This window comes from Patiria miniata, unplaced genomic scaffold (genome assembly GCF_015706575.1).
Source record: "Patiria miniata isolate m_02_andy unplaced genomic scaffold, ASM1570657v1 HiC_scaffold_3, whole genome shotgun sequence".
NCBI lineage: Eukaryota > Metazoa > Echinodermata > Asteroidea > Valvatida > Asterinidae > Patiria > Patiria miniata.
The window spans coordinates 18,784,722-18,808,987 of NW_024037069.1; the positions used below are offsets into that span (position 1 = coordinate 18,784,722).

The 24,266-nt window shown below is 37.9% G+C and overlaps 2 protein-coding genes across 2 annotated transcripts in view; one reads left to right on the top strand and one right to left on the bottom strand.

The window, feature by feature from the left end:
- Positions 1 to 14,311, bottom strand: part of LOC119737363 (hydrocephalus-inducing protein homolog) — a 73,319-nt gene extending 59,008 nt beyond the window's left edge. The window contains exons 1-17 of the mRNA XM_038211667.1: positions 14,159 to 14,311; positions 12,567 to 12,714; positions 11,517 to 11,642; positions 10,940 to 11,059; positions 10,083 to 10,217; positions 9,328 to 9,527; positions 8,054 to 8,178; positions 6,850 to 7,051; positions 6,012 to 6,138; positions 4,994 to 5,269; positions 4,587 to 4,878; positions 4,246 to 4,460; positions 3,653 to 3,753; positions 2,716 to 2,851; positions 1,951 to 2,115; positions 974 to 1,126; positions 251 to 354 (exon numbers count right to left, since the gene is read on the bottom strand). Of these exons, the coding sequence (XP_038067595.1) occupies positions 251 to 354; positions 974 to 1,126; positions 1,951 to 2,115; positions 2,716 to 2,851; positions 3,653 to 3,753; positions 4,246 to 4,460; positions 4,587 to 4,878; positions 4,994 to 5,269; positions 6,012 to 6,138; positions 6,850 to 7,051; positions 8,054 to 8,178; positions 9,328 to 9,527; positions 10,083 to 10,217; positions 10,940 to 11,059; positions 11,517 to 11,642; positions 12,567 to 12,695 (2,606 nt within the window). The 5' untranslated portion in view covers positions 12,696 to 12,714; positions 14,159 to 14,311. The remainder of the gene's footprint in view (positions 1 to 250; positions 355 to 973; positions 1,127 to 1,950; positions 2,116 to 2,715; positions 2,852 to 3,652; positions 3,754 to 4,245; positions 4,461 to 4,586; positions 4,879 to 4,993; positions 5,270 to 6,011; positions 6,139 to 6,849; positions 7,052 to 8,053; positions 8,179 to 9,327; positions 9,528 to 10,082; positions 10,218 to 10,939; positions 11,060 to 11,516; positions 11,643 to 12,566; positions 12,715 to 14,158) is intronic.
- A 910-nt stretch (positions 14,312 to 15,221) lies between these two features.
- Positions 15,222 to 22,049, top strand: LOC119737362 (PRELI domain containing protein 3A-like). The gene is made up of 6 exons (XM_038211666.1): positions 15,222 to 15,411; positions 16,073 to 16,241; positions 16,754 to 16,840; positions 17,463 to 17,533; positions 18,236 to 18,338; positions 19,549 to 22,049. The coding sequence occupies exons 1-6, from the start codon at positions 15,380 to 15,382 to the stop codon at positions 19,669 to 19,671; spliced, it is 585 nt and encodes a 194-aa protein (XP_038067594.1). The 5' UTR covers positions 15,222 to 15,379; the 3' UTR covers positions 19,672 to 22,049.
- Positions 22,050 to 24,266: the final 2,217 nt, after the last annotated feature.

Here is a 24,266-nt window from a genome sequence, read left to right on the forward strand (position 1 = left end):
TAAAAAAAAACATTTACTGATAAAAAAAATTAAAATGTTAAGAAAATAGTACAGAACTACCATCTGTGTTACCAACACAACAGCAAATTATCAGAAAAGGAAAGAGACACAACTTTCATGAATCTAACAGATTGTGTGTGTTGCTGAAAAATTCCCCAGAGCAACGAAACCACTGCCAGTTAACACTTTCAATGACAATGTCTTTGTACAATCTTTTCTTTATTTGGGTTCAGTTTGAGAGATCACTTACCTAATGCAGTCATCCAGGTTGACCGTCAGCTTGAGATCTAGGCTCTCCTCTGGTGGGATGACAGACTCCTTGGGCTCAACCTGCCACAGGGAGTTGGGCCGCATCTAGGAAGAAACAGACCCATGAATATACCATCAGTCTCATCATGTCAGCATTGCTAAACTCATGCTTAAACTAACAAGTTTTTGGTTAACTTACTGATTAACTAGCTTTTAATTAACTAGGAACTTTGTTGACCAATTAACTTACCACCAATTAACTTACCACCACTGAACTGAAAGGTTAACTTTCTCAAATAACAAACTAGTACATAACAGACAAGTAAACTTGTCAGTTAATTAACTGACCAACCAGTACGTAACTAGTGGTTAACTAACTAGCTTATTAACTCATCTCTTCATCTGGCTGACAAAGTTACGCTCAAGTTGCGTAATTCAAATACAATGACTCAGAACTATTCATACATGTTGAGCAGCTACGAGAAGCTAAATGCACATTCCATGTTTGGCCAAACACTAATGAAAAGTAGCTTGCAATCACAAGGTAGAATATTTATATGCATCAAGGTTGGAATGTACCTTTCCACTATATCAGATATTTTTCCTTTACTATCAAATTTAGAACTTCAACAAAGTTTAGCTTTAGTTTACCAAAGTTTACCTTTGTCGACACACTTATATATCAGACACTGACATTTAACTAGTTTCTTACAGCAAGACTTACCAGCGTGCAACAGAACGGTGCAGGAATCAGCGATTCGTTGGACAGTGTGACTATCTTAGTGACATCAGTAAGGACAGGGGTCTGTCCCCAGTCAATCTCGGTGGGTGTCACGTGGACGACAGGGCCCTCTCCGATGGCCATCAGTTGCACTTGCTGTAAGGAATGAAAACTATTGATGTGAAAACTGACACGGAATAATGAATACATTTCCCCCATTTTTTTTAAATACCTACAGTTCTTGTTGGATGTGAAAAGTTGGAAAAAAAAATAAACTATTCGTTTAAAATTAAAACTATTGGCTATTAACAATCACTAAATTAAAACAAATGGCATTATTGCATCATACGCAGACAGCTTCTTTTCAGAAAGAAAAAACCTACTGTTTAAAAAATCAAATTTTCAATAACATTTAAAATCATGAAACTAACACCATGAAAGCTTTGCCATTACAACATATGTATCTTGGTTTTTTCTTTTCTTTTCTTTTTATTCTTTAGGTTGTTTGAAATGTTATCGTTTTACATTTTAGTTGATTTTCAGGGAAGAAACTGTGAGACAAATGAAAGTGAAAAGTAGTTGCTTGAGACTAATTTCATTTAGTTGCAAGGAAAACAATACGAGTGTGTGGTATTTGTCTTTATTTTGAAAAAAATAATCTGCAAATCACAAAATTGGCTAACACCCATTTCAGACAGACATTCTAGAGTTGCATCAAATTGTTAAAGATTTGAGTTTAGTACTTGAAAAGTTAATAAGAAACAGTTAGGAATGACTTCGTCAAAAGATCAACTATTGCAGTCACTTGGAACAACTCAAGAGTCTAGTCCATGGTAAACCAATACTTGAAGTGCGCCTGCCTGAAACCAAATTTTATTCAGGTTGACCTGAGTCACTCCTAATATGTTTTGGTTCAGTGGGACTTTGTAATGCCAGTTGTGAAAGGGATGTTAGTCTTCCCAATACTGGCCAAGTCTTACCAATGGTGGTTCAGTACTTCCAAAGATACTGAACTCTGCCACAGCTTCGATCTCCTCCAGCGCTTTAGGCATAATGACCAAGGGGACCTTGGCTGTGGAGTGAGGCTCAATGATGCCTGTGGCCTGCGGGCTGGTGTACAGCATTGGACTCATGTCTTCAATCTCCTATATAATCAAAGACAAAAATGAAAATTTGGAGTTTATAATTTTGAGTAACGTCTTACTTCTTGGAACTACTCGGGGAAGTACTATCTGAGAAGCAGGATAGAATTAAGCTATTAGCTTAAAGAGGGCATTTTTTGTTTTAAAAGCTTAGTTTTTTACAAATTTGTGAAAACCTAACTTGAATTTATTCTGTAATCTAACATTCAAACATTTGCTGTCCACTGTCCATATATTCTTGCTTTGTTCACAGGTGACTATCTCAATAGTTAGCTGTAAAGTTGGTGCTTGACAAGTTATCAGATAAAAAACTGCAGCATTTCCAACTTCTTATATGGAAAAGTGGGCATACAACTAGTCATTGACGATCATGAGTCATGACCCATTACCCTACAACCAGCCTAACATAATTGGGTTTTTTTTTTAAGATGATAATAAATTTGTAACGGTGATAAGTTTTATGTACCGCTGCTAAAATAGTATTTTCAGAGGTGTAGGGACGAAATTCAGTTGGTTAGTGTAAACATCTGCCCCTGCTTTCTGTGACTTTCTAGCATTGTGTGAGTAAATTCAGGGAAACAGAAAAAAAATTTTCCCCGTTACCTGAGGGACTAAGTCATATTTAGCAGGCAAGTCGGAATCATTGAACAGCTTAGTGTTCAGCTCATAGGGGTGGTTCAGGAAACATCTAGTGTAGTCCATGATGGGCGTCACAACCACGATAGCTGGTACAACACACCTGAAATGGAAATGACAAAAGATTACTTTTCAAAAACAGTCGATGTAGACTCTAAAAAGACGTGTTCTGCTTTTTATGTGATAACACTGATCAATTTTAACAAGCATGTAGCCTGTGCAAGCCTCAATGTGTCTGGAATTAATTTTTTTTTAATATCGGCTGCCGCATGGTCTCGTGGCCTGATGAACAGGGTAATATTTTTAAAGCGCCTTGAGATTGTTGATACGATGGAAAGTGCTTATATAAGCATTACTATTATAACTGAATTGACCTGTTATTTGCTAGTGAGTGGACTTGTGACCAAACTGGACTTGACTTCAACAGTACTGTGTAGGTATGTAAAAGGTACAGGGACGGACCTGTGTTAACAGGAACGGAGTGCCCATCTCTCTTTCGTTTAGCGATTGGGCCAGACTCAAATGCTGCTGTGGGGAGATCGCCACACCTCCTCCACAGCGAGTCTGTTACCTTCCCAGCATTGAATAATGCCGGTACCCATTTAACACCTGGGTTGAGAGGAGTAATTGAGGTAAAGCACCTTACTCAAGGGTACAACACGCATGGCCATGATAGAGCTTGAACTCACAACCTCTTGATCATGAATCCTGTGCTCCACCGTAAGACCAAACGTGTCCAAAGGTATGTAAGGTTGCCTATTAAAGAAGGCTTTTTTGAAGTGGAATCAAAAATTCAAGAAAGATTTTCAGACAGCAGTCATGAAAATTAGCACTCCGTATTTTGAAAAAACCTCTGTTGTTTTTTAAAACGGATGGACAAAATGATTACAGACTTTGGACTTACTTAGCCGTGATTGGCAGGGCCAGGAGCTCTGTCCCAACTCCCTCAACATCAACGACCAGAGACATGTCGTATTTCTTGACAGTATTCGATGTCAACTCCACCTAAGATAAAAAATAATAATCAAGAATGTTAAAAAACTATACTAAAATAAAATCTGACACTGAAATTCAAAAAAAATCAAGGAAAAGGCCTAGTATTTCAAAGATTTGAAGCTTTTCATGAGGATACGAATACTGTGAAATGTTTACGGTAACACCATAGAAACTTGTCTTTTTTGAGTAGTTGGAAGATAGTTGATAGAAGAACTTTAAATAAAAATTGATGTTAATTCAATCAGTATGCAGTGATCATCTTCAAAAAGAAGGAAAATGATGCATTACGAGCATGAATTTTACAACAGTTTCAAACTTGCATTTAACAGGCCTATAGAGTCCTGCAGTTTACCAAATTATAAAACTGTAGATTTTAATTAAGTACATGAAAAGCTCAATTTTTCAAAACAGTAAGGAGTGACTACCACAAAAGATCAACCGTAGAATGGGGTCAAACATGGAATTTGATTGGTATCTTTGGACTAAAAGTAGGACACTCACTTGTATTTTGACTTCACTCTGTGGAGGAATAGTCCCCTTCTCCGGTGTGATACAGAACTCGGTGGGCGGCACGCTCAGATTGGTGCGGTTCAGCGTCGGTTCCCCGCTGGTCGCCGACACCACTTCCCCAGCACCGTCGCCCGGTACCCTGAGGTTAAAGGTCATGGGTACCAGGGCAGTGTTGGCAAGGGTCGCGATCCTTGTGCTTTTGAATCCTGTGAAGAAAATTTTCAAAAGCACAATTAATTACTAATATTGTTTTATATTTATTTTGGTTTTGATTTTTTTTTTTTAAATGGTTGATGTACACACGAAATGTAAACCAATTAATTGATACTTGCCATAAGACACAGTGCCAAACTTCAGCTTGGGCTGGTCAAAGTGGAACGTGGGCCCGATCACGTCGCCCTTGAAGTTCAGCTTGAGTTTCCCCGGAAGCCCCTTGACGGAGCAGTAGAACTCCTCGTCGAAGTCCCCCAGCATCGGGGAGGAGAAGGCCACCTTGACGGCCTGGTGGCCGCCGGGGACCACGATCCCCTCGCTGGGGCTGAACTGGAAACGAGGACCGAAGGTGGTTGCGTTGGGGAGGAGGGTGAAGGTCGCGTCGATGTCGCCTTGGTTGCTCAGGACCACCTGTGGGTTGTGTGAAACGGAACCATTGTATTACAGGGTAATACATTGTGTTACATTGTATTACATTGTATTTGCTTAGCAAATTTCTGTACTCAACACTTTTCAGATGAAATACCTCATATGTGTGGGTAGATCCAACAAAAATATGCCCCATGTCCAAGGTGTCAAAGGAAAAGACCACTTTGGGACCGACGCCATCTCCTCGCATCCTGAGCGGAAGTCGCGTCTCCCGGCCAGTGATGTCACAGTAGGCGGTGCTCCAGTAAGTCCGCGCCTCCTCGGGCTTGAAGATCACGTTGACCTCGGCCGAAGAGTTGGGCCAAATGTCGCCCTCTAGGGGCTCTATGGAGAAAGCGGAGTCGGTGTACAGCATGCTGTTGCTTTCAACCATCTGTGAAGAAATAATTGTTTAGTTGTAATTGATTCTCAAACCACTTTGCATACGATCTTCAATTGTTGAAGACAGCCGGCTGTTCACGAAGTACTTGGAAACTGTCTCAACTTCTATGGGAATTTCAAGTGCTGGTTTTATAACAGCAAACAAGTTTCCAATTTCAGGAATCAACAAGTATTATCCAGCCAAAAAAAGATCATTTTGTCGTGTCCGTACAAGGTCGTATCTCCTAAAGTGGCGTGTGACGTCATGTACGTGAAACGCGAGTTTTCAATGTTAAAAGGTCGTATCTCGCTTAAAATAACCCGGATGTACACACAAAGTCAATGGACGTCGAAATACACAATACGACCTTGTTGCACGGAGCGTATTCTCGCGACATACGACTTCCTTGCAGAATCGAGTTACGACTTTGTTGCAGAATCGACGCCCTTGTTGCATTGAAGTAATGATTTAAAGGCTTTAGTTAGTGAGGGCTTAGCAACTTTGAACAGAGATTTTTTTAAGAATTGGGTAGAGTTCTCGGGAGAGATTAAATCACTTTCTGTTTTATACAACTGGATTAAGCTGCTGTACACAAAGTAGCGATAAGCAATTTCTTTCATGATAAGAGAACCAGTGACAAGCAATTCAACTTGCATGCGATTTTGGCCGGTAACATGTTTTGCTAAGCAAGTTCTTCTGCGCTAAGCATATTTGTGTCCTCAGCATCTCCCATGATCAACGTTTTTCTGCCTACCTTCCTCCTGTTATTGAAGGTCCTAGTCAGGATGGCCATTTTGTCGCGCAGCGTGTGATCCATGATGCACTCTTCTAAGAAGCGATCGTGCTCTGCCTGTTCCTCATCTCCTAAATCAGTACAAAATCTGCAGCAAACGAAAAAAGTGTAATTTTTAGTGTTGTGCATTTTTGAAAAGGATGGAAACATACAGACAGAAGCAACAAGGCATACTGGCTGTTTTTTTTCTCTCTGTCTTCTTAAATCGGTCGTTAGATATCTAACAATTTGCCAATTTTTTTCTTTTCTTGTTTATGGATAGTTAAACGGAAATTTCATTCTACTAAAATGGACGTAGGCTAGTTCTGGGAAGATTTCTTTCTGTGTCATGATTTTTTGCAGACCATACATTAATTGTTTTGACACTCATCCAGGTAATTTTGTAGGAAAACGAGTATAATGAAACAAAATAACAACAAAATCTTTTTAAAGAGTTTGTTGTGATTTTGTTTCATAATAATCGTTTTCCTATAGATGTTTAAAAACATCTGTGAAAGTAATGTATACAGCTTACCACTGCTATTCAGTTAACCAGGTCAAAGTAAGGATTAGAATGAGCTAGTTCAAAAATGGAAAGTGATAATTTAATCATTTTTTTGGCAACAACAATAATTAACTTGAGTGTTGTTATTATTTCATTGATACAATCGTTTTGAGAATAACTGTTATTTCTAATGAAATCATATTTATAAGGAGCTAAGAAAAACAAGGTAGATTTCAGTTTTCAAAGTAAAAGATAAAAAGAAAGAAATTACAAAACTTGACATTTATTTCCGATTTTAGTTCCAATTTGACCCACCTGTCTTTCTGTTGTTCCTCCTCCTCGGCCGTGGCAAACGGCTTCCACTGGAAGTGAGCGATGACATCACTGCGATTGTTGATGGTAAGCGATCTCTGATTGGCCATCGAGATGAAGGTGTTCTCTATGCGGACCGTGTTCTTGTCCAATCGGACGTTGGCGTCCACGGCCGCACCGTACAACGTGACGATGATGTCTTCACCTTTTTACGACAACAAATAAAAACAATTGAGAATTGAATTAATTTGTTGCTATGCTAAAACTCAAGTATGAAACAAGCTTGGAATATTGAGACCGTAAATGCCTCAAAAATGCTTTTTCGAGAACCGCGAAACCACTTCAAACTTGACACTGCACATTCTAGGGTCCCGAGCAAAAACCTGCAGATTTTCAACTTCAAACGGTGCCCGGTTCTGGAGATAATCGACATACAGACAGACAGACACACAGACAGACACACAGAAATTCCCGGAATTACAGTTAGATGCGAGTATCTCTGTCCAGATAGTAAAATGACTGTGGGAAAATATTAGAGGTGGGAGAAACCGGAGATTTCAAAATAGGGTTATCCTACTTTTTTTTAAACCGAAAAACGGTTATCTTGTTTCACCGAAAGTTCCCATTTAGTTCACAGTTGTGCAACCACCAGTTTTAACAATGCCTTTATTATCCTTTTATAAAGAATGTATGTAAAGTAACTGAAATTCTGAGAAAGATGATTTTTAAGCTTTGTAATGACTCGACTAATGACTTGACTGGAGATCTCATATCACACAGGTATATGAGGCCAAACAAAACACTCAGGGATTCTGAAATCGTATTGGTTGATTTGTAGCTTCACGTCATGCTGAATGCAGTGGTCGATTCATGTGCACTGAGCTATGTAAATTATAAGTTGACTCCCTATCTCACGGGTCAATCATTGAATGACACGCTAGACAGCCTCAGACCCTATACATCTCCCATGAGAGTGTATGGGGCTGTGTACGTGTTCTACATAACCCCCGAGGACCGACACACAAAGAGAGAACAGCAGATCCTTTCAGTCCTCGGGAGCTGGGTCTAATGTTGGAAATGGTCCTCTGTAGTAATTTTGTGTGCTTAGTCTATGGGAGCGTGTTATAGTACAGGGACAAAGGGAAACACAAAGCATTGTCCTCGAGAGTATAGTAAACACGACTGTGCGTTCAGACTGTGTACTGACCTGTGTCGTAGGAGATTAAAAGCTCTTGGCTGTGGTCTCCTACGGTGCTGGGTTTGAATGTCACTTCTACCTGTAAGCTTTCATTCACGGCCAGTGTGCCACAATCGGGATGGACTGCGAACGGTCTGAAATGAAAGACGGAAATAAAAACTTAGTTAATTGGTGCACACGACTAATAAGTATTCTGAGAGGCATTTATAAAGAGTTCTCATATGAGCAAGAAATCCATTTTTATCAACTTGTGGTTGAAATTCTAAAGTCTACATACCAAAAAACCTGCCTTAAAATTATCCAGTATCAGAACTTCTTCACAGCTTTTTCCTACAGTTTATAAAACAGAATTGAATTTCATGGCAAAAATTCTTGGCTGTTTTTATACTAATTACTTGCCCCAGAGCTTAAATTAGATTTGGTAGATTTTCCCCTTAAATTTATTTTTGTATTTTGTCAAATTCCTATCAAAATGGACACTTAGTACTTCAGTACTTGGTAAAGATGACAAGAGATTGGAAAATGTGTACGTAAGTTACAAAAAAGGAAAATTAAAGGGAATATACATCATTTGCTTTTGCTGTAATTTTCAGAAATGGATGGAATTGGGGGGTTGGAAATATATAGCAAATGTAGTTACACTGACTTTTTTGAGGTTTTGGGTTCGAAAATGCTATAAAAACCAAGAAAAACAATCATTTTCCTGTAGTCTGGTTCCCTGACTCCATTTAAGAAGAAACAGAGCAGTTTACATACATTGGGCAATTGTAAGGTCAGGGAACCAGTCTAGCTGGCTTGTACTCGTTCATAGGTGTGTAATCGATTGCAAACAAGTGCGATGGTCAATTGGGGCGAGTATTTGAAAAAAAAGCCAAGTTTTTTTCCAACGCTGGTTGGCCAACCAGCGTTGGAAATTGATACAAAAATACCACTTTTCTTGACATTAACAGTATACCAGTTGCCACGATTTTACAGGATGCTTTACACTGTCATTCACTAACAGTCCAGCAATTAAGGTATTTCAAAATGATTTGGTAGTTTTATTTTTTGATGTTTGCAAATGTTGTATTTTCCCTTTAAGGCTGCGTCCGAATTACTCAGCTATGGCTTCTATTTACACAACAGACATGCGCCTATATGAAAGCCACTGAAGCAACTTCCAATACTAAGGTGTGCAACTGGCAGCAGTAGACAAGAAAGAGTGACAAGGGTACAATACAAGATGAAGTAAGCAATTAAAATTCCGCATTTGAAACACAGAAAAAAGCTCCAATCAAACTTACTCTGGTACAGAGAGCGAGAACCTGGCTTCCCTGTTCCCAACGTTCCTGACGAGCAGCGTCTTGGCGGAGGGATACTTGACAGGGCAAGTGGAGAAGTTGACCTGGTCAGGGAAGTCCAGCAGGGCCCGGGCACCGATGGCTTTCACCGGTACTGCGAACTTCTCCCGCTCCGTCATGCAGATCAGCTCGTGGAGGTAATCCTGTAAAAATTCAAACAAATTCAAAAATTCAGTGAAAAAAAAATCAGCAAACAAATGTGTTCATTAGGATTACATTTACTGTGACAGTAATCAGCCTGTCCAAAGAATGTTAAATCTTGTTAAATACTGAAGTTACAGTAAATACTAAAGATTAGGAAGCCTTACGTAGTGATCCTCACATAATCTTTAAAACGGGAGATGTAGATTCAAATAGGCCTTTTAAAGACACGTGAATTCTAGAAATGTATACAATATAACAATACCGGGTGTGGCTAGTCAAGCTGTTCTAAAAATTTGACAGCTGGTCAGTTTCAGCTGGACACTTCCAGTTGGTCAGTATTAGTTATACAATCTCAGCATGACAGTTTAGGACATGATTTTAATACTAGACTAATTCTGCAACCTAAATTAGAAGCTATTCTCTGAGGCGGAACCAGACTTGCACTCAAAAGCTAACTCGTAGTCAGATCGTTTGCAATCAGTACAATCTCAAACGCAGAACTTCTATTTTTACGAAAAATAACATAACTCTCATCTGTTTGAATAAAAACGAACCTTCTTTTCCGCAGGCATGAATTGGATCCTGAAGACTATGGGCATGCCGGGGGCAACCTTGTTAGCACTGTCCGGCGGACTGATGATCTTGAAGTAGGGCGAGTCTGCCTGGAACACTTTGACTAATCTGGAAACCTGTCAAAAATAAAACATAAGTACCACAGTGAATATAAATAATTTTGCCTAATTTTTCATTTTGCAAGGTAAAAAATGACAATAAACTTATGGATTTTTAAAAACTGATTTATCAAGTTGGGATTTGTAAACATGTTTAAAGGGAAAATACAACATTTGCAAACATCAAAAAATAAAACTACCAAATCATTTTGAAATACCTTGCTGGACTGTTAGTGAATGACAGTGTAAAGCATCCTGTAAAATCATGGCACCTGGTATACTGTCATTTTCAAGAAAAGTGGTATTTTTGTATCAATTTCCAACGCTGATCTGCCGACCAGCGTTGGAAAAAACTGGCTTTTTTTCAAATACTGGCCCCAGTTGACCATCGCACTTGTTTGCAATAGATTACCACCTATGAACGGGTACAAGCCAGCTAGACTGGTTCCCTGACCTTACAATTCCCCAATGTATGTAAACTGCTCTGTTTCTTCTTAAATGGAGTCAGGGAACCAGACTACAGGAAAAGGATTGTTTTTCTTGGTTTTTATAGCATTTTCGAACCCAAAACCTCAAAAAAGTCAGTGTAACTATATTTGCTATATATTTCCAACCCACCAATTCCATCCATTTCTGAAAATTACAGCAAAAGCAAATGATGTATATTCCCTTTAATGCTTAAATGCAACAAGAACTTCAACATCATAAATCAGTCAATTTTTTAAGTGTGTGGCACTCACTTTATCGTTGTTTCTGAGGAGCAACGGTACCTCATAAATCTCATGAGGCTCAAACTGTTGGAAGACGATCTCGGACGGAAATGGCTGGAACATGGGCTCATCAATGTCCACAACAGAGAACTGCAGACAAAATTTTAAATTATCACCAAATCATCAATAATCTTATTGATATTGCTAAAAGTAAACAGCATACAATATACAGGACTGCGCTTAACAGATGGCGCTGTTTATTGTACCAAAACAAAAAGATGCAACAGAATTTAAGGCATTTTACATTCTTTTTAACGATCAGAAACTTTGTATCTTTCTAGACTTTAATAAATAGACAGTTCCACTACTAACTTCCTTTGTTGATAAATTAAAACAAGGATATACAAGGATATATATTTCATTTCTTCAAATGAATACATCACTATAATTTAGAGAAAAGTTTCAGAAATACTCCTAATGTCATTTGACTTGAGCAACATCAGGCTAAATGCTGAACATGATAAACACATTTGATGGTTATTTTTTTTTCTTACAAAATCTAAACTTATATTTTGAAAAAAATGTTTTGAAAAGAACTGCCCAATACCTTTTGATGTGTTGTGTCCCCCATGTCTAAGAGTTCAATGACCTGTGGTATGCGCATGTCATGCGTGTTGGCAAGCTTCTCATGCGTCGTCTGCGCCATCTCTTTCATGAAGGATGATGGTGTCAGCTGTAGAATATATTCAGAGAAAAATGCCAGAAATAACATTTCTGAATTATTCTAAGTGCAAGATACAACCTCATAACATAAACAGAAGCATTCAGGTCAATATTACACAAAACTGATGCCAATCTCACAAACTGCTGGAGTATACAAATTTTTTAAGCAAAACCTTTTTTTAGCAGACAGGGTAACGAGCCAAAAGTTTCATGCAATGTCTACTCATGCAATGTTTTCCTCCAACCTTTAACACTGAAATTTCTTTCATCTTTTCTTTGTTTAGTTTCCTTCAGATTTCTAAACATTCAAATCAAATTAGCAATTTTGTTTAGCAAAAAACAATCCACATTGCTGAAATTGAACCCTGTTAAAGGGAATGTACAACATTTGCTTTTGCTGCAATTTTCAGAAATAAATGGATTTGGAGGATTAGTATGTTACAGCAAATTTTGTCAAAATGACCTTTTTCACGTTTTGGGCTTGTAGATGCTGGAAAAACCAGGAAATCAATCATGTTCTTGCAGTCTGGTTCCCTGACCCCACTTAAGATGAAACAGAGCAATTTATAGACTTTGGGGAATTGTAAGGTCAGAGAATCAGTCTAGCAGACTTGTACCCCTTCACATGTGTGTAATCAATTGCAAAGAAAATGCGGAATAACTAATTATGAAAAATTTGGAGCAGACTTTGAAAAATAGCCAGTTTTCTCCAACGCTAGTCGGCCGACCAGCGTTGGAAAAATACAATTTTTCTTGAAAATATCAGCACACCAGGAGCCACGAATTTACAGGATGCTTTAGACTGTCATTCCCCAACAATCCAGTAAGGTATTTCGTGATAATTTGATCACTTCGTTTAGTGATGTTTGCAAATGTTGTATCTTCCCTTTAAGTGCTACTAGCCTAATCCACATCTGATAAAAGTTATATTTACTTTTGGCTCTTCCACTGGCCCTCTGACTAATTTGGGATTCCTTGGAGCAGTAACTTTGCTGACATAGTCAGGCGTCTCCCCACAGTCAGTGGCCCGCTGGGCTGTCTGCTTCTCCAGACCCGTCGGCATTTTTGTCGGAGCTCTTCGTCTGTAAATAAAAATTAATTAAGCTACCTGTTTACAGACAAATTAGAAAATGTAGTAGTGGCGTAACAGCCCTGTTAGGACAGCTGTTACGCGATTTTCATCTGCTATCATTATGGCATTGCAAAAACACCATCGCCAATCTATATTATATTTATAACTGCCCTACCGACCAGAGTGCTTTGGCAGCTCGATTGGTTAAATGCTTGACTACCATGCCGAAGGTCCTGGGATCAAATCCGTGCTTTGACAACTTTTTTTTTTTCTTTATAGGTTTGTTTACTGTTATGTTTTTAATTTGATTTGATTTGATGTTATATCCGTGCTTTCTGACACCATAGTAGTAAACCAAATAAACTAAATATAAATGAAGTAAACAATTCAAAAGAAATAAATGAACTGAAATAATTAAATGAAAATTCAAATAAATTAAATCAATATAAAATCTGAAAAATAAAGAATAAAGCACGGAGGCATTTTCTTGCCGTACCTTAGTTAACAATAGCCACCGCATTCATAATGCAACACATTTCAGCACCTAGCTGAATACTGCAACAATCTCCGCTGCATTGCCAGATTGCTAGGCCCCCATTTGATTTTTTTTAACTTCCTTTCTGAGCAGCCGAAGGCTTTAGCTTTATTCAAACTCCAAAGTTTTTGGCTCTTAAAGTCTTATAAAGTCTTTAAAAAAAATAATTAAACAAAATAATGAAAACAAATCTTTAAATGCAACATTTTTTTATACGCAGTGGCTATTGTTACGGCAGCCGTAACGCATTTCCCATTTTCTATCGTTACGGTAGTACTGCAACTTTTATAAAAACATGAGAAGAAAATATAAATAAGAAGGAAAAAAGTGAATTTGAACGTTATAAAATTCAGACTTTATTTCCCTTTAAAAAAAAACCCTCCAAAGCCTAAGTTTAGAAAAGGAAAAAAATTTGAGTGCAAAACTGAGATGCGAACCAGCAACCTCGCGGTGCAAAATCCTACCCGCTAATCGACTGAGCTGTCGCACTGTTCATCAAAACACGGGAAAACAAATAATTATATACCTGCGTGCGTATCAAAAAAGAATCGTTGAGGGCGCTAAACAACGAATGCCGTAACGATAGCCACTTCGTTTTTTATATCCTAACTAAAGCTAAATCTCACTAGAAAATATTTGAATTAGGTCAGCATGAACCAAGCAGTTTTGAAAGGCTAAGTTAATACCGGGATTTGTATTAATCATAGTCTTGCACTTTGCTGGGAATCCAATGACAACAAAATCGGTAATGATGTTGTGACTTGTGTTGACATGGTTGATCAAAAATCAAGTTGAATAAATTTACATGATAATATTGATAAACACACGACAAAGCTACTTCTCAGACAAAGTAACCAAACATAAGCTTTGAACCTCATTTTCATTTAGACTTTAGAGTTTGACTTTTCGTAAAACTTACTCTGTGGTTAAAAAGTTATTCAGATCATTTTCAGCTAAGGTGGCAGTGATCAAAATCTCTTCTTAAAGGGCTCGACTCTCGATCGTCTGCATAATTTCGCCATCTTGTTTTCACGTTTTGGGGTTGTCAAGGAACGTACCCAGACCGTATGTTCGTGTTATTCCTTCTTCTATTGGCCAAAGTAGCGCATAATCCTAGAAATTGACCAATGAAATTAGCTTTCATTTCATTGTGGATATTATCTGGTTCCAAAATTATTACACACTTTTCAATAGGATTTATGTCGATTGGGAATAGGTGCCGACTAATTGCGCGGAGGAATATTTTATGGAAATGTTAGCCGATGTTCCGTGTCGTCTGCAAATTGTATAACTTATTTGCGAAATACTGACACATTTTATCAGTTTTCGGTGAAGTAGACGAAAAACCACCCCATTTTTTTAGCCTGTCCTCTTGGAAAGTCGGAGAAGGGCTCCTCAGAATTGTGAAGTCACCCTTTCCATTCTCCTGGTTTATTTTTTTTTTTACAAATAAAACAAAATGCTAAATAAAAAATATACCTCAGAATTCTTGTTGGCAACTGTTTTAGCAGTCAGCCCCGCCCCCTCAATTTTTGCAGAGACAACGTATGAAGAAAATTCGTGACTATAGTGATGAAATGCAAAAATAAATTGCACATTTTAAATTTTTTTTAGTTTTGAAGTAGGCCTATCACTCAGGATAGAGTGAACAAATGGGTTTGAAAAGATAGATCGAGGCAACACGTAGCGAGCTCAGGCCAAGAAAACTAAGTCTCACATTAGTAACAATGAGAGAGGCTTTCTTGTTTCTTTTTTTTTTTTTTAAAGCCTCGCAGTTTCGAAAAAGGTGGTTACTTGCAAAATAATTATTATGTAATCAGTGTTACGGTACTACATTGTCTAGTGGCGGAAGAACAGACCCCGTTTGAGGAGTAATCACAACTTTGACGTAATATCACTCGACGCGGTTCCCAGCACGACTGCCTGTATTTCTAGGAAAGCCGGATCTAAGCACCAGCCTACTTCATGACGTCCTAGGCTCCTAGCCGGTTTCTGACGCAATTCATTCATGTGTCGTGTGTCGGTACGCGTGCTGCACCGTTCCGATCTCTCGTGTAGAAACGCCGGTAGTTGAAATTCAGAGTAATTTTAAAAGATTTTTAACTTGTTTATATACTGATAATCTAAGTTCTAAGAAAGCATGAAGATTTGGAGTACAGAACACGTTTTCAAGTGAGTATTATAAAACATATGTTTTCTACAAAAATGGGGGAAGTTTTGACCGCCAACTAAGTTCTATACTTTTTTTTAGTAGACTGTCGCCCGTCGCTATGGGTAACTTTCATCGTGTCTTGTTTCATGGTGAAGTACAGGAACGTGACTGCAATGGCGGGGGGGGGGGGGGGGGTTAACTGGTAACCGCATGAACTATGGCTTTGGTGTCTTACTAAAAGTTTCTGATAAGATTTTTTGGAAGCGTGCATCATACTCATATTGTCACAGATTCAGCTAAATTATGCTGCCAAATGCAATTAATAAAGGTGAGGGCGAGAAATAGGATCGTGTATAGTAGTAAGACTGGGTCTTTCACTGACATACACTTTCACAGTTAATTTTTTTGCATTGCTTGTTATATAAGTTATTAGGCTATTTTATTTTATTTAATTTATGAAGATATTCACTGTTTTTGTCATTGTTAATGTTACAATCAAAAGTAATATTTATGGCTATATATATTAAATTTGTAATGTATCTGCATTTATCATTTACAGTGCATGGTTTAACTGGCCTTGATTCGTTTTAGGCTGTGTGAAAAGCATTCAGTTGTCATGGTGATTAACTTATTGTGATGAAATGTTAGTCAAACTTAAAACCTATTATTTTTTTCCCCCAGCCATCCATGGGAAACGGTCGCAAAGGCCGCTTGGCGGAAGTACCCTAATCCCATGAACAACAGTGTAGTAGGCGTCGATGTCGTGGAGAGGCGAGTCGAACCAACGGGGAAATTGTACAGCCACAGAATACTCACAACAAAATGGGGTCTTCCAGGATGGGTAGTAAGGGTAGGTAGATTTGCTTTTTTGTTCCAATTTTTCTCCGAATTTAGGCGGGCCATCCTTTCTCTACGGGTGGGCCCAGTCTGGTCATGGACCCTTTTACAATCAAACAGTTCGTATTGACCAATTAGGTCAACACTTTTTGGTCAGATGACCATGGGAGCTCATTCGAACTCGGTAACAGGCACTGTGAGAAATGTACACAAGCCAAAGATAGACAGAGCTCATCACCAAATCCAAAACTACATTTGGAATTCTCGGTAGTTGATGAAGTAATGTGTATTCAGATCCCCAATCTCCAAGTGATATTTGTGTAATAAATGAATTAAACTAGACTGGCACATGAAATGACCAGTCAATTACTTGAATATTTTGAAGCTTGACATGTTTTTGTTTTTGTTTTTTTTTGTCTTCCAGAGACTTGTTTTAACCAACTGATCATAATCTAGCTATTTTCCTTGTTTTAAATCTTTTGAAGTGCATTTATTTAATTCTTTTAATTTTCTTCCTCCCTTCAGTTTCTTGGTTTGAATCCAACATGTTATGCAAGCGAACACTCGCTGGTAGACGCACAAGAAAGAGTACTAAGACTCAAATCGAAAAATGTGAGTAAAAATCTGGATTGTTTTAATACTCATATTACTGAATTTAGTCCTCTAAACTTTAAGTTCCTTTTAGCTTTGGTATTATGTTGCCTTGAAGTTGGCATGTTATTCATTTCTGTTGTAAAGTTTTGACTTAACAGGAAGTCTATTAGTACATGTGACTCATGAAAATGAGTGCACGATAACTGCATGGAAAATATCAGCAATAGTTTACAAATGATAAAGGTTTATGAGTGCAATGGTAAGAATTATTTCATGAGGTGAACCACGAATAAAATCATTCTTTCCATTGCACGAATGTGAAACATTTATTATTTGTTTTACGTAACATCTGAATAAATCGTCATCTGATTGGTCAGGGCCACCAATAGTGTTGACCGTGCAATGGAACTTCCATTGCCAACATGGCCTGAAGATGACATGAAGACGCTCGAATAAAATAACTCGTGCGCACTTTGCGCTACAAAAACGATCAAAAAGCACCCTCTCTTGTTTGATACATGGCAGCAACAGCTTATAACGATCACAGCCATAGTATGAACCTCAATTTTAGTTGTTTCCCTCAAAACTTACCACTTCCAAAAAGTTAATACGCCATTGTATCTATCACTTTTTTATGTAGATAACTCTCAATAGCTATGTATCAATAGATGAAGAACTTGTATATACACCACATCCGAGCATTAAAAATGCGTAAGTATGACTTGCCATCATGTACAAACATTTTTACATCGACTGTTCTCCACACATCAGCTGATTCACAGAAATATCGCAATTGTATATCGACGTGCTGGTCTTTATTTCTGTTACTGATAGAAAAAGAAAACAGATTTTGCTGTTTGTTAAATTGTTACTCACAAATTTATATTATATATTGATTTATGGACCCTTACAGATAGAAAAAGAAAACAGGTTTGGTTTTTGTTAAATCGTTACTCACAAATTGATATCGATTCATTAACCCTAACATACCTGAATCCATCAAAATCCACACCCCTGTTTCGGGGGATTTCGGCGGATTCAGGATACCTCCATATTGAAAAAGTTGGGGGATTTTGATGGATTCAGGACATGAAGCCTAGCGGTACTGCAGGATTTTGATGGATTCAGGGTACCTCCATATTGAGCAGTAGGGTAACTTTGATGGATTCAGGATCTCAACAGATTTACTCCCAGCTAACTGGTGGATTCTGATGGACTCACTGGCCACCAAAAAAATTTTGCATGGCAAAATTGATGGATTTTGGTGGATTCAGGATACTTTCTATTAAATATACCCAAAGGGTTAGGGTTAATACTAATTTATCATCTGAATAAGTAAATCTCTACAGTGGATTCTGTAAGGGATCTATTTATTGGCACCCGACCAAATCATCTATTGTTTTTCATTTGCAGAACACTACTCACACAAGAGGCTATCGTCACTGTGAATGGAATTAGTCTGGCTGGTCATCTAGAATCTCTGGTCACCAACACGATATCGTCCAAATCAGCAGCTGTAAGTTATCAAATTCAACTTTGTATTGAATATGTTGATTGGGGATCAGTGACTTTTTCAAGGGTAACATAGTTTGAAGACTCAAAAGTTAGGAAAGAACATTTTCCTTCCTTTTCCATGTGGAATTTAAATAACTCATTGTATTGTTAAACAGAAACGGTTCATAAGAAGGAATGTATGCGTCAGGGTGATGTAGGCATGATTTTGTATTAGGTTTTACCAGAAAATACTATTTAAAATAAACATCGGTGAAGGTCAAAACCCAATATTGAAATTAAACAGACACTGCTTACTCGGACATCCCTAACAGTCCTGAATCCTCCGATTTTAGTATGATTTTGCACACCCCCTAGGGAGTTAAGGTTAATTGTAAAAGTCACACTGGATAAACTGAACATAAAGGTAACTAATGTACACAATGTTTAAAGGGAATGTACAACATTTGCTTTTGCTGCAGTTTTCAGAAATAAATGGATTTGGAGGAATAGTATGTTATAGCAAATATTGTTACACTGACTTGTTTCGTGTTTTGGGTTCGTATATGCTGGAAACACCAAGAAACCAATCATATTCTTGTAGTCTTGTTCCCCGACCCCACTTGATGAAACGGAGCAATTTATAGACTTTGGGGAATTGTAGGTTCAGATAATCAGTCTAGCAGCGTTGTAGTCTTCACAGGTGTGTAATCAATTGCAAAGAAAATGCAGATGAACTAAATATAAAAAAGGAAGGAGCACTTTTTGAAAAAAGTCAGTTTTCTCCAATGCTGGTCGGCCGACCAGCGTTGGAAAAATACAGTTTTTCTTGAAAATGTCAGCACACCAGGAGCCACAACTTTACAGGATGCTTTAGACTGTCATTCCCAAACAATCCAGTAAGATCTTTCGTGACAATTTGATCATTTCGTTTTTTGATGTTTGCAATGTTGTATCTTCCCTTAAAAGAATGTACTCATTGCACCAGAAAATATCACTTGAAATGGTGAAAACCACGGACCTGTTTCATGTTGAAACTACTACGCACGTAAATTTGCTACACACAAAACATTTGCTTGTAGCAAAAGCATGTTACCAACAATATGTCAAACCTTACGTATTGCTTGCGACCTGTTATCAGCTGATGGCTGCTAAGCAAGTCAACAATTTGCTTACCAGTTTTGTGAAATTGGAACCAGAAATGACAGCTCCTTAGCTTGTTTTTACGTTTACAGGGTCGTGAAGCAATGGAATGGGTCATACAATCCATCAACCAAGAAATGAAAGATCTCGCCTCGCAGGTCAACAAGAGTATGGAAGACATCAAGCACAGTATGGAGGGTCTGAGCTACGAATAATGCTACCCCTCCCCACCCCCTATTGTACTTCCCCCAAGGGGTGGGGACGAGTTCGTCAAACCACCAATGTAAGCCCTTGCATTGTTAACCTTTCCGATAGGTGCTGTTGTAATGCCAAATGTTTTGAACCGTTCTATGCACTAAGCGTGAGCTGTGCTCACGTAAGCGGAAAGCGCCTTATTTTTTAGAATTCTTTCAAAGTTTTCACGAGCCTGTTATGTCTGACGCTGTTTGTCATTTTTAGCTTTGAAGCAAGAAAGGTGGAAGAACAATGTACATGTACTACAGTACTGCTTCAGTTTTTATGAGTTGTGTGAGGCAGGCTTGGTGTTGAAATGACCATTCAGGTTTTGTTTTATAAAACTTGCAGGATTTTGAACGCTTTCAGGTCAGTACCTAGGATATCGCTGCTTATGTCAAACACCATAGGGCCCAATGTCATGGTTCTGCTAAGCATTGAAATCTGTGCTGATGATCACCTCTCTGTGCCCAATTTCATAGCGCTGCTTAACAGTTAGCAGGAAAGTTGTGCTTACTAAAGCAGAAAATCATGCTGCTGCTTAAGCACTACTTCATGGCGTGGATGTGCTAACAGTTGCGCCTGCATGGAGAGTTCTAATGTGACATCACTGATTTAAGCAGTTTTTTCCTCCAGGGTTAAGCATGCTTTTGATGTGCTTACTGCTTACCGTCTCTATGAAATAGACAGAGGCTCTGTTGGCACAAAATCGGCTGTTAAGCAGCGCTATGAAATTTGGCCCTGATCTAGTGCTGAAATTCTGCATTAACCATGTCAGTACAAAAACCTTACGATGTATGCAAGTAAACAAGCCAGAGTTGCTTGCTTACCCGTGAAATATGCGAACTGTCAACACAGAAGTTTCTGCTAAAGTAAAGTGGAACTTTTAAGATGGAATTCGGTTGAGGAAGATGTAATTCTGAAAACTGGCTGTTGCCTTTCAGTGTCATAACAGGAATATGACAATGAAGGGCACACCAAAATATCGCATGTAAAAAATGTTAATAAGTTTACTCAAATATATGGGGTTATTAGGAGGTCATCTGCGTGAAGAGTATTTTGGTGGTGACAGGGTGAAACTACATTTATGTCATAGTTTGAAGAGGTTTGCTCAGTTTTATAAATTCTAACAAACTAGTCCTCCTCACATCAATGAGTTATTTTTGTTACTGCCAGAGCTATTTGTCGAATTACTTGGGTTGCGGAACGTATCAAGCAATTTTCTATTCACAGTCCATGCCGTAACATTTTCCTGTAATAAAGGGAGTTCAGTTTGGTAAATAGTTCTATAACTGTTTTGACTCTTATTGGTTGGAGGGAAATCTGTCATGTTTGTACATGTAAATTAAAACCCAGGTTTTGATTTAAAGTTTTATATTTTTAAGACGTGTTTTAGTTTTGAGTGCCAAGTATGTTTTCTTGAGAACTGGTGCCATTCTAATGGAAGTGGAAGCAGTAAAACACGTTGAGTGCATTCGATTACTTCCTCCGCGCTTACTCGTGTCAGCGTTCAATTTACCTCTCGCGTGACTTCTCGCGCTTACTCGAGCTTGGCCCAAGTAACCGACTCGCCGAGCCGGTTAGTTAGGTAATTATTCCATAAGGCCATGCAATAAACATGGCTGCCAACGTGACGTCCGGCGGGCGCCTCGGGCCGTGTGCTTCAAGAGCTACAGCTATTGTGAGCCCGTCCCCGCGTATTTTCAATGGGCATGGACCTAGACCTAGCTCTAGACAGTTGATTCGGATGCAGCCTCAGTGTCATGTCAAAGTTCAATTTTCTAGCTCTTGCACGAAACTTTACCCGAAACCGTTCGTTTATTTAGCTCCACTGCGCATGTTTGTCATCACGCGAGGAGCGAGTAAGCTGGGGGAAGTAATCGAACACACTCAATGAGTTTCAGCACACACAAGATTAAAATAACCATTCCCATTTTGCAGTCTTTTTGAAGTGTGTGTTGAAAGTTCAAATTTTAGCACCCAGTGCATCACAAATTGTATTTGAATATGGAACCATTTCAATAAATTGGAAATGTTAGTAAATATTCATGAATGCCTAAACAAAAACCAAATAATCAAATATTCAGCCTATGGATTTGTTTTAATTTTGTTTTCCTGTGTACAAATTTATTTTATTTATGTAAGCAAATGTTCTGAAAAAAGTTTTCATCGAAATTGCAGTAAATATTTTTGAGAGATTAATGATCTTGCATAATTATCTATTTACCTCTTAGTATGAAACTGCTGTTGATTCTATTGCTGTTGAAGATTTGTATAATATTTAAAGTACATTGTATTTTAAAAACCTTCATATGGTGACTGGGACATTAAAATTGCAGTGATTTTGAGAATTTTTAAATATTGTGCGTACGTCTCTAATCTGATACACCGTGCCCTCTGGAGACGTGCACACAATAGGGAACAAAAGATTGTATACGTCTTCAAAGGGCAATTTCTATAGATGAATACGTCCCCACAAGATTTTCACGAAATAGATATATGGATTTTACTCAAAAACTAGGAATTTCCAAGGTGGGTTGATCTGTCGCAAATGGAAGAGTTTTAGAAAAGGGATATTAAGTCCGAATTTCAGCCAAGGAATTTAATTCTGGTTAAAATAAGAGCATTTTGAAACTTCACTGTCAAACTCAAAAACTTTACTACACGAGGACAAAGAAATGTCTCCACAAGAATACAAATTTCAGTGTGTGTTTTCAGTGTTTACATGACCTTTTCTAGCAGATATGATGCACTGATGTGAAAATTCCATAAAGCAGGATTTAAAATGTTGGTTGCGAATTTTTGTAGTACATATTAAAGTAATTTAAATTTTAGATGCATAGAAATTACGAAAGCCATTGTTTTCAAAGATCATTTCGGATCAATAACACAATCATGCTAGTTTATTTTAAATTGTTAATTTTTAAAAACATTTTATAAACATTCAGCAATTAAAAAAAAAGCGCCAGTTGGTAACAAATATAAAATACTATATACAGATGTGTTCGAAGTTGCAAATAAATAAGCTGATGTCAATGGATGTGCCAAAACCCTTAACATTAACCAAAAATAACCAAACATTTTTAAAGCTGCTTTCCTAGTCAAAATGAGAACTTTACAAATATAAACATTTTGCCATCAATTATCTTTCACTAATATATTTTGTTAGCACACGTCTACATTGGCCGGCATCCGATGATGCTTTAGTTGACTACTAGTTTTAATAAAAGTTTCATGAAAAATAAGGCCCTAATTTTTTTTTTAAAGTGAAGCCAATAGGATGCCTCAATTTTTAAGCTGTACCCCCCCCCCCAAAAAAATCTAATATTCACTCGGTCAATGCAGTTTAATATCTTTACAACTTGGTGATTAATTTGAAGAAAAGACGAATATAAAATCATGGAATAAACTCACCATTGCAAGAAAGTTTCGAGATAAACCTTTAAAAGTATTTCATCAAGTTGCATGTATTATTTAATGACAAAATGGAAGAATTCCATACGTGGACACATCACTAACTTTTCCCTGCAGTGACTTATCAGCCATCAGAAAAGTGATATGTCCTAAAAAGTCAGCTTTAACAGGGAAAATATTGAAGCATAAGCTGAAGAAAAAAAAAACACTTAGAATTTTTCAGACCAGTCTCATGGGGTTTGTGCACAGGGTGTCAAGTGATGTCCAGGTATGGAAATCTTTCCACAAAATAGTCTAAAAGATAATTACATACTAGGTTTTTCAAATTTGAAGAATTCATCAAAATCAGAAAAACATGTAACTAGAAAATAACATTTTGAGCAATAAACATCACTAGGATGATTACAGTTTCAAATAAAAATTCTTCCCAATTTAAAACGGTGTGTTCAGAAATAAAGAGAAAACAAAAACAAGTGATGGAAATAATTGGACAACTGAATATGCTAGCTCTTTGTCAAAATATTCCACTTTGTGTAATAAACAATTCCAGTTATTTATGCCAAATTTTGATAAAGTAGCTATCATGTTCATAAAGTTTTTTGTCTAATATTGGATTTTACGCAGTATTATGTTTCTGTCTTCTTTTTGAAGATAAAGGGGACGGACCTGTGTTAACAGGAATGGAGTGCCCATCTCTCTTTCGTTAGTGATTGGGCCAGACTCATATGTTGCTGCGGGGGGATCGCCACACCTCCTCCACAGTGGGTCTGTTACCTTCCCAGCATTGAATAATGCCGGTACCCATTTAACACCTGGGTTGAGAAGAGTAATTGAGGTAAAGCGCCTTACTCAAGGGCACAACACGCTTGCCAAGGCGGGGCTTGAACCCACAAACTCACGATCATGAATCCTGTGCTCCACCGCTAGACCACACGTGCCCTTAAATGTAAAATGACATCGGCGCCTACTACACTTTGAAGATAAATCTTTGATAATAATTTAGAATGAAGTACATGTACATGTAAAAATAATCAGGATACTTTCTTTTCAACATTTGGCACTTGAACAAAGAACATCTGTCTGATCTGAATTCATAAACAGTAAATATGAAAACCTCATTCAGCACATATAGTGTTAATAGCAAACAGTTTTTCATAATCTA

Excerpts from the sequence above, each read along its gene's own strand:
- LOC119737362 (XM_038211666.1), top strand. The coding sequence starts at position 15,380 with ATGAAGATTTGGAGTACAGAACACGTTTTCAA. Across the intron at positions 15,412-16,072 it reads AGTACAGAACACGTTTTCAA|CCATCCATGGGAAACGGTCG; the intron begins GTGAGTATTATA and ends TTTTTCCCCCAG. Across the intron at positions 16,242-16,753 it reads TTCCAGGATGGGTAGTAAGG|TTTCTTGGTTTGAATCCAAC; the intron begins GTAGGTAGATTT and ends TCCTCCCTTCAG.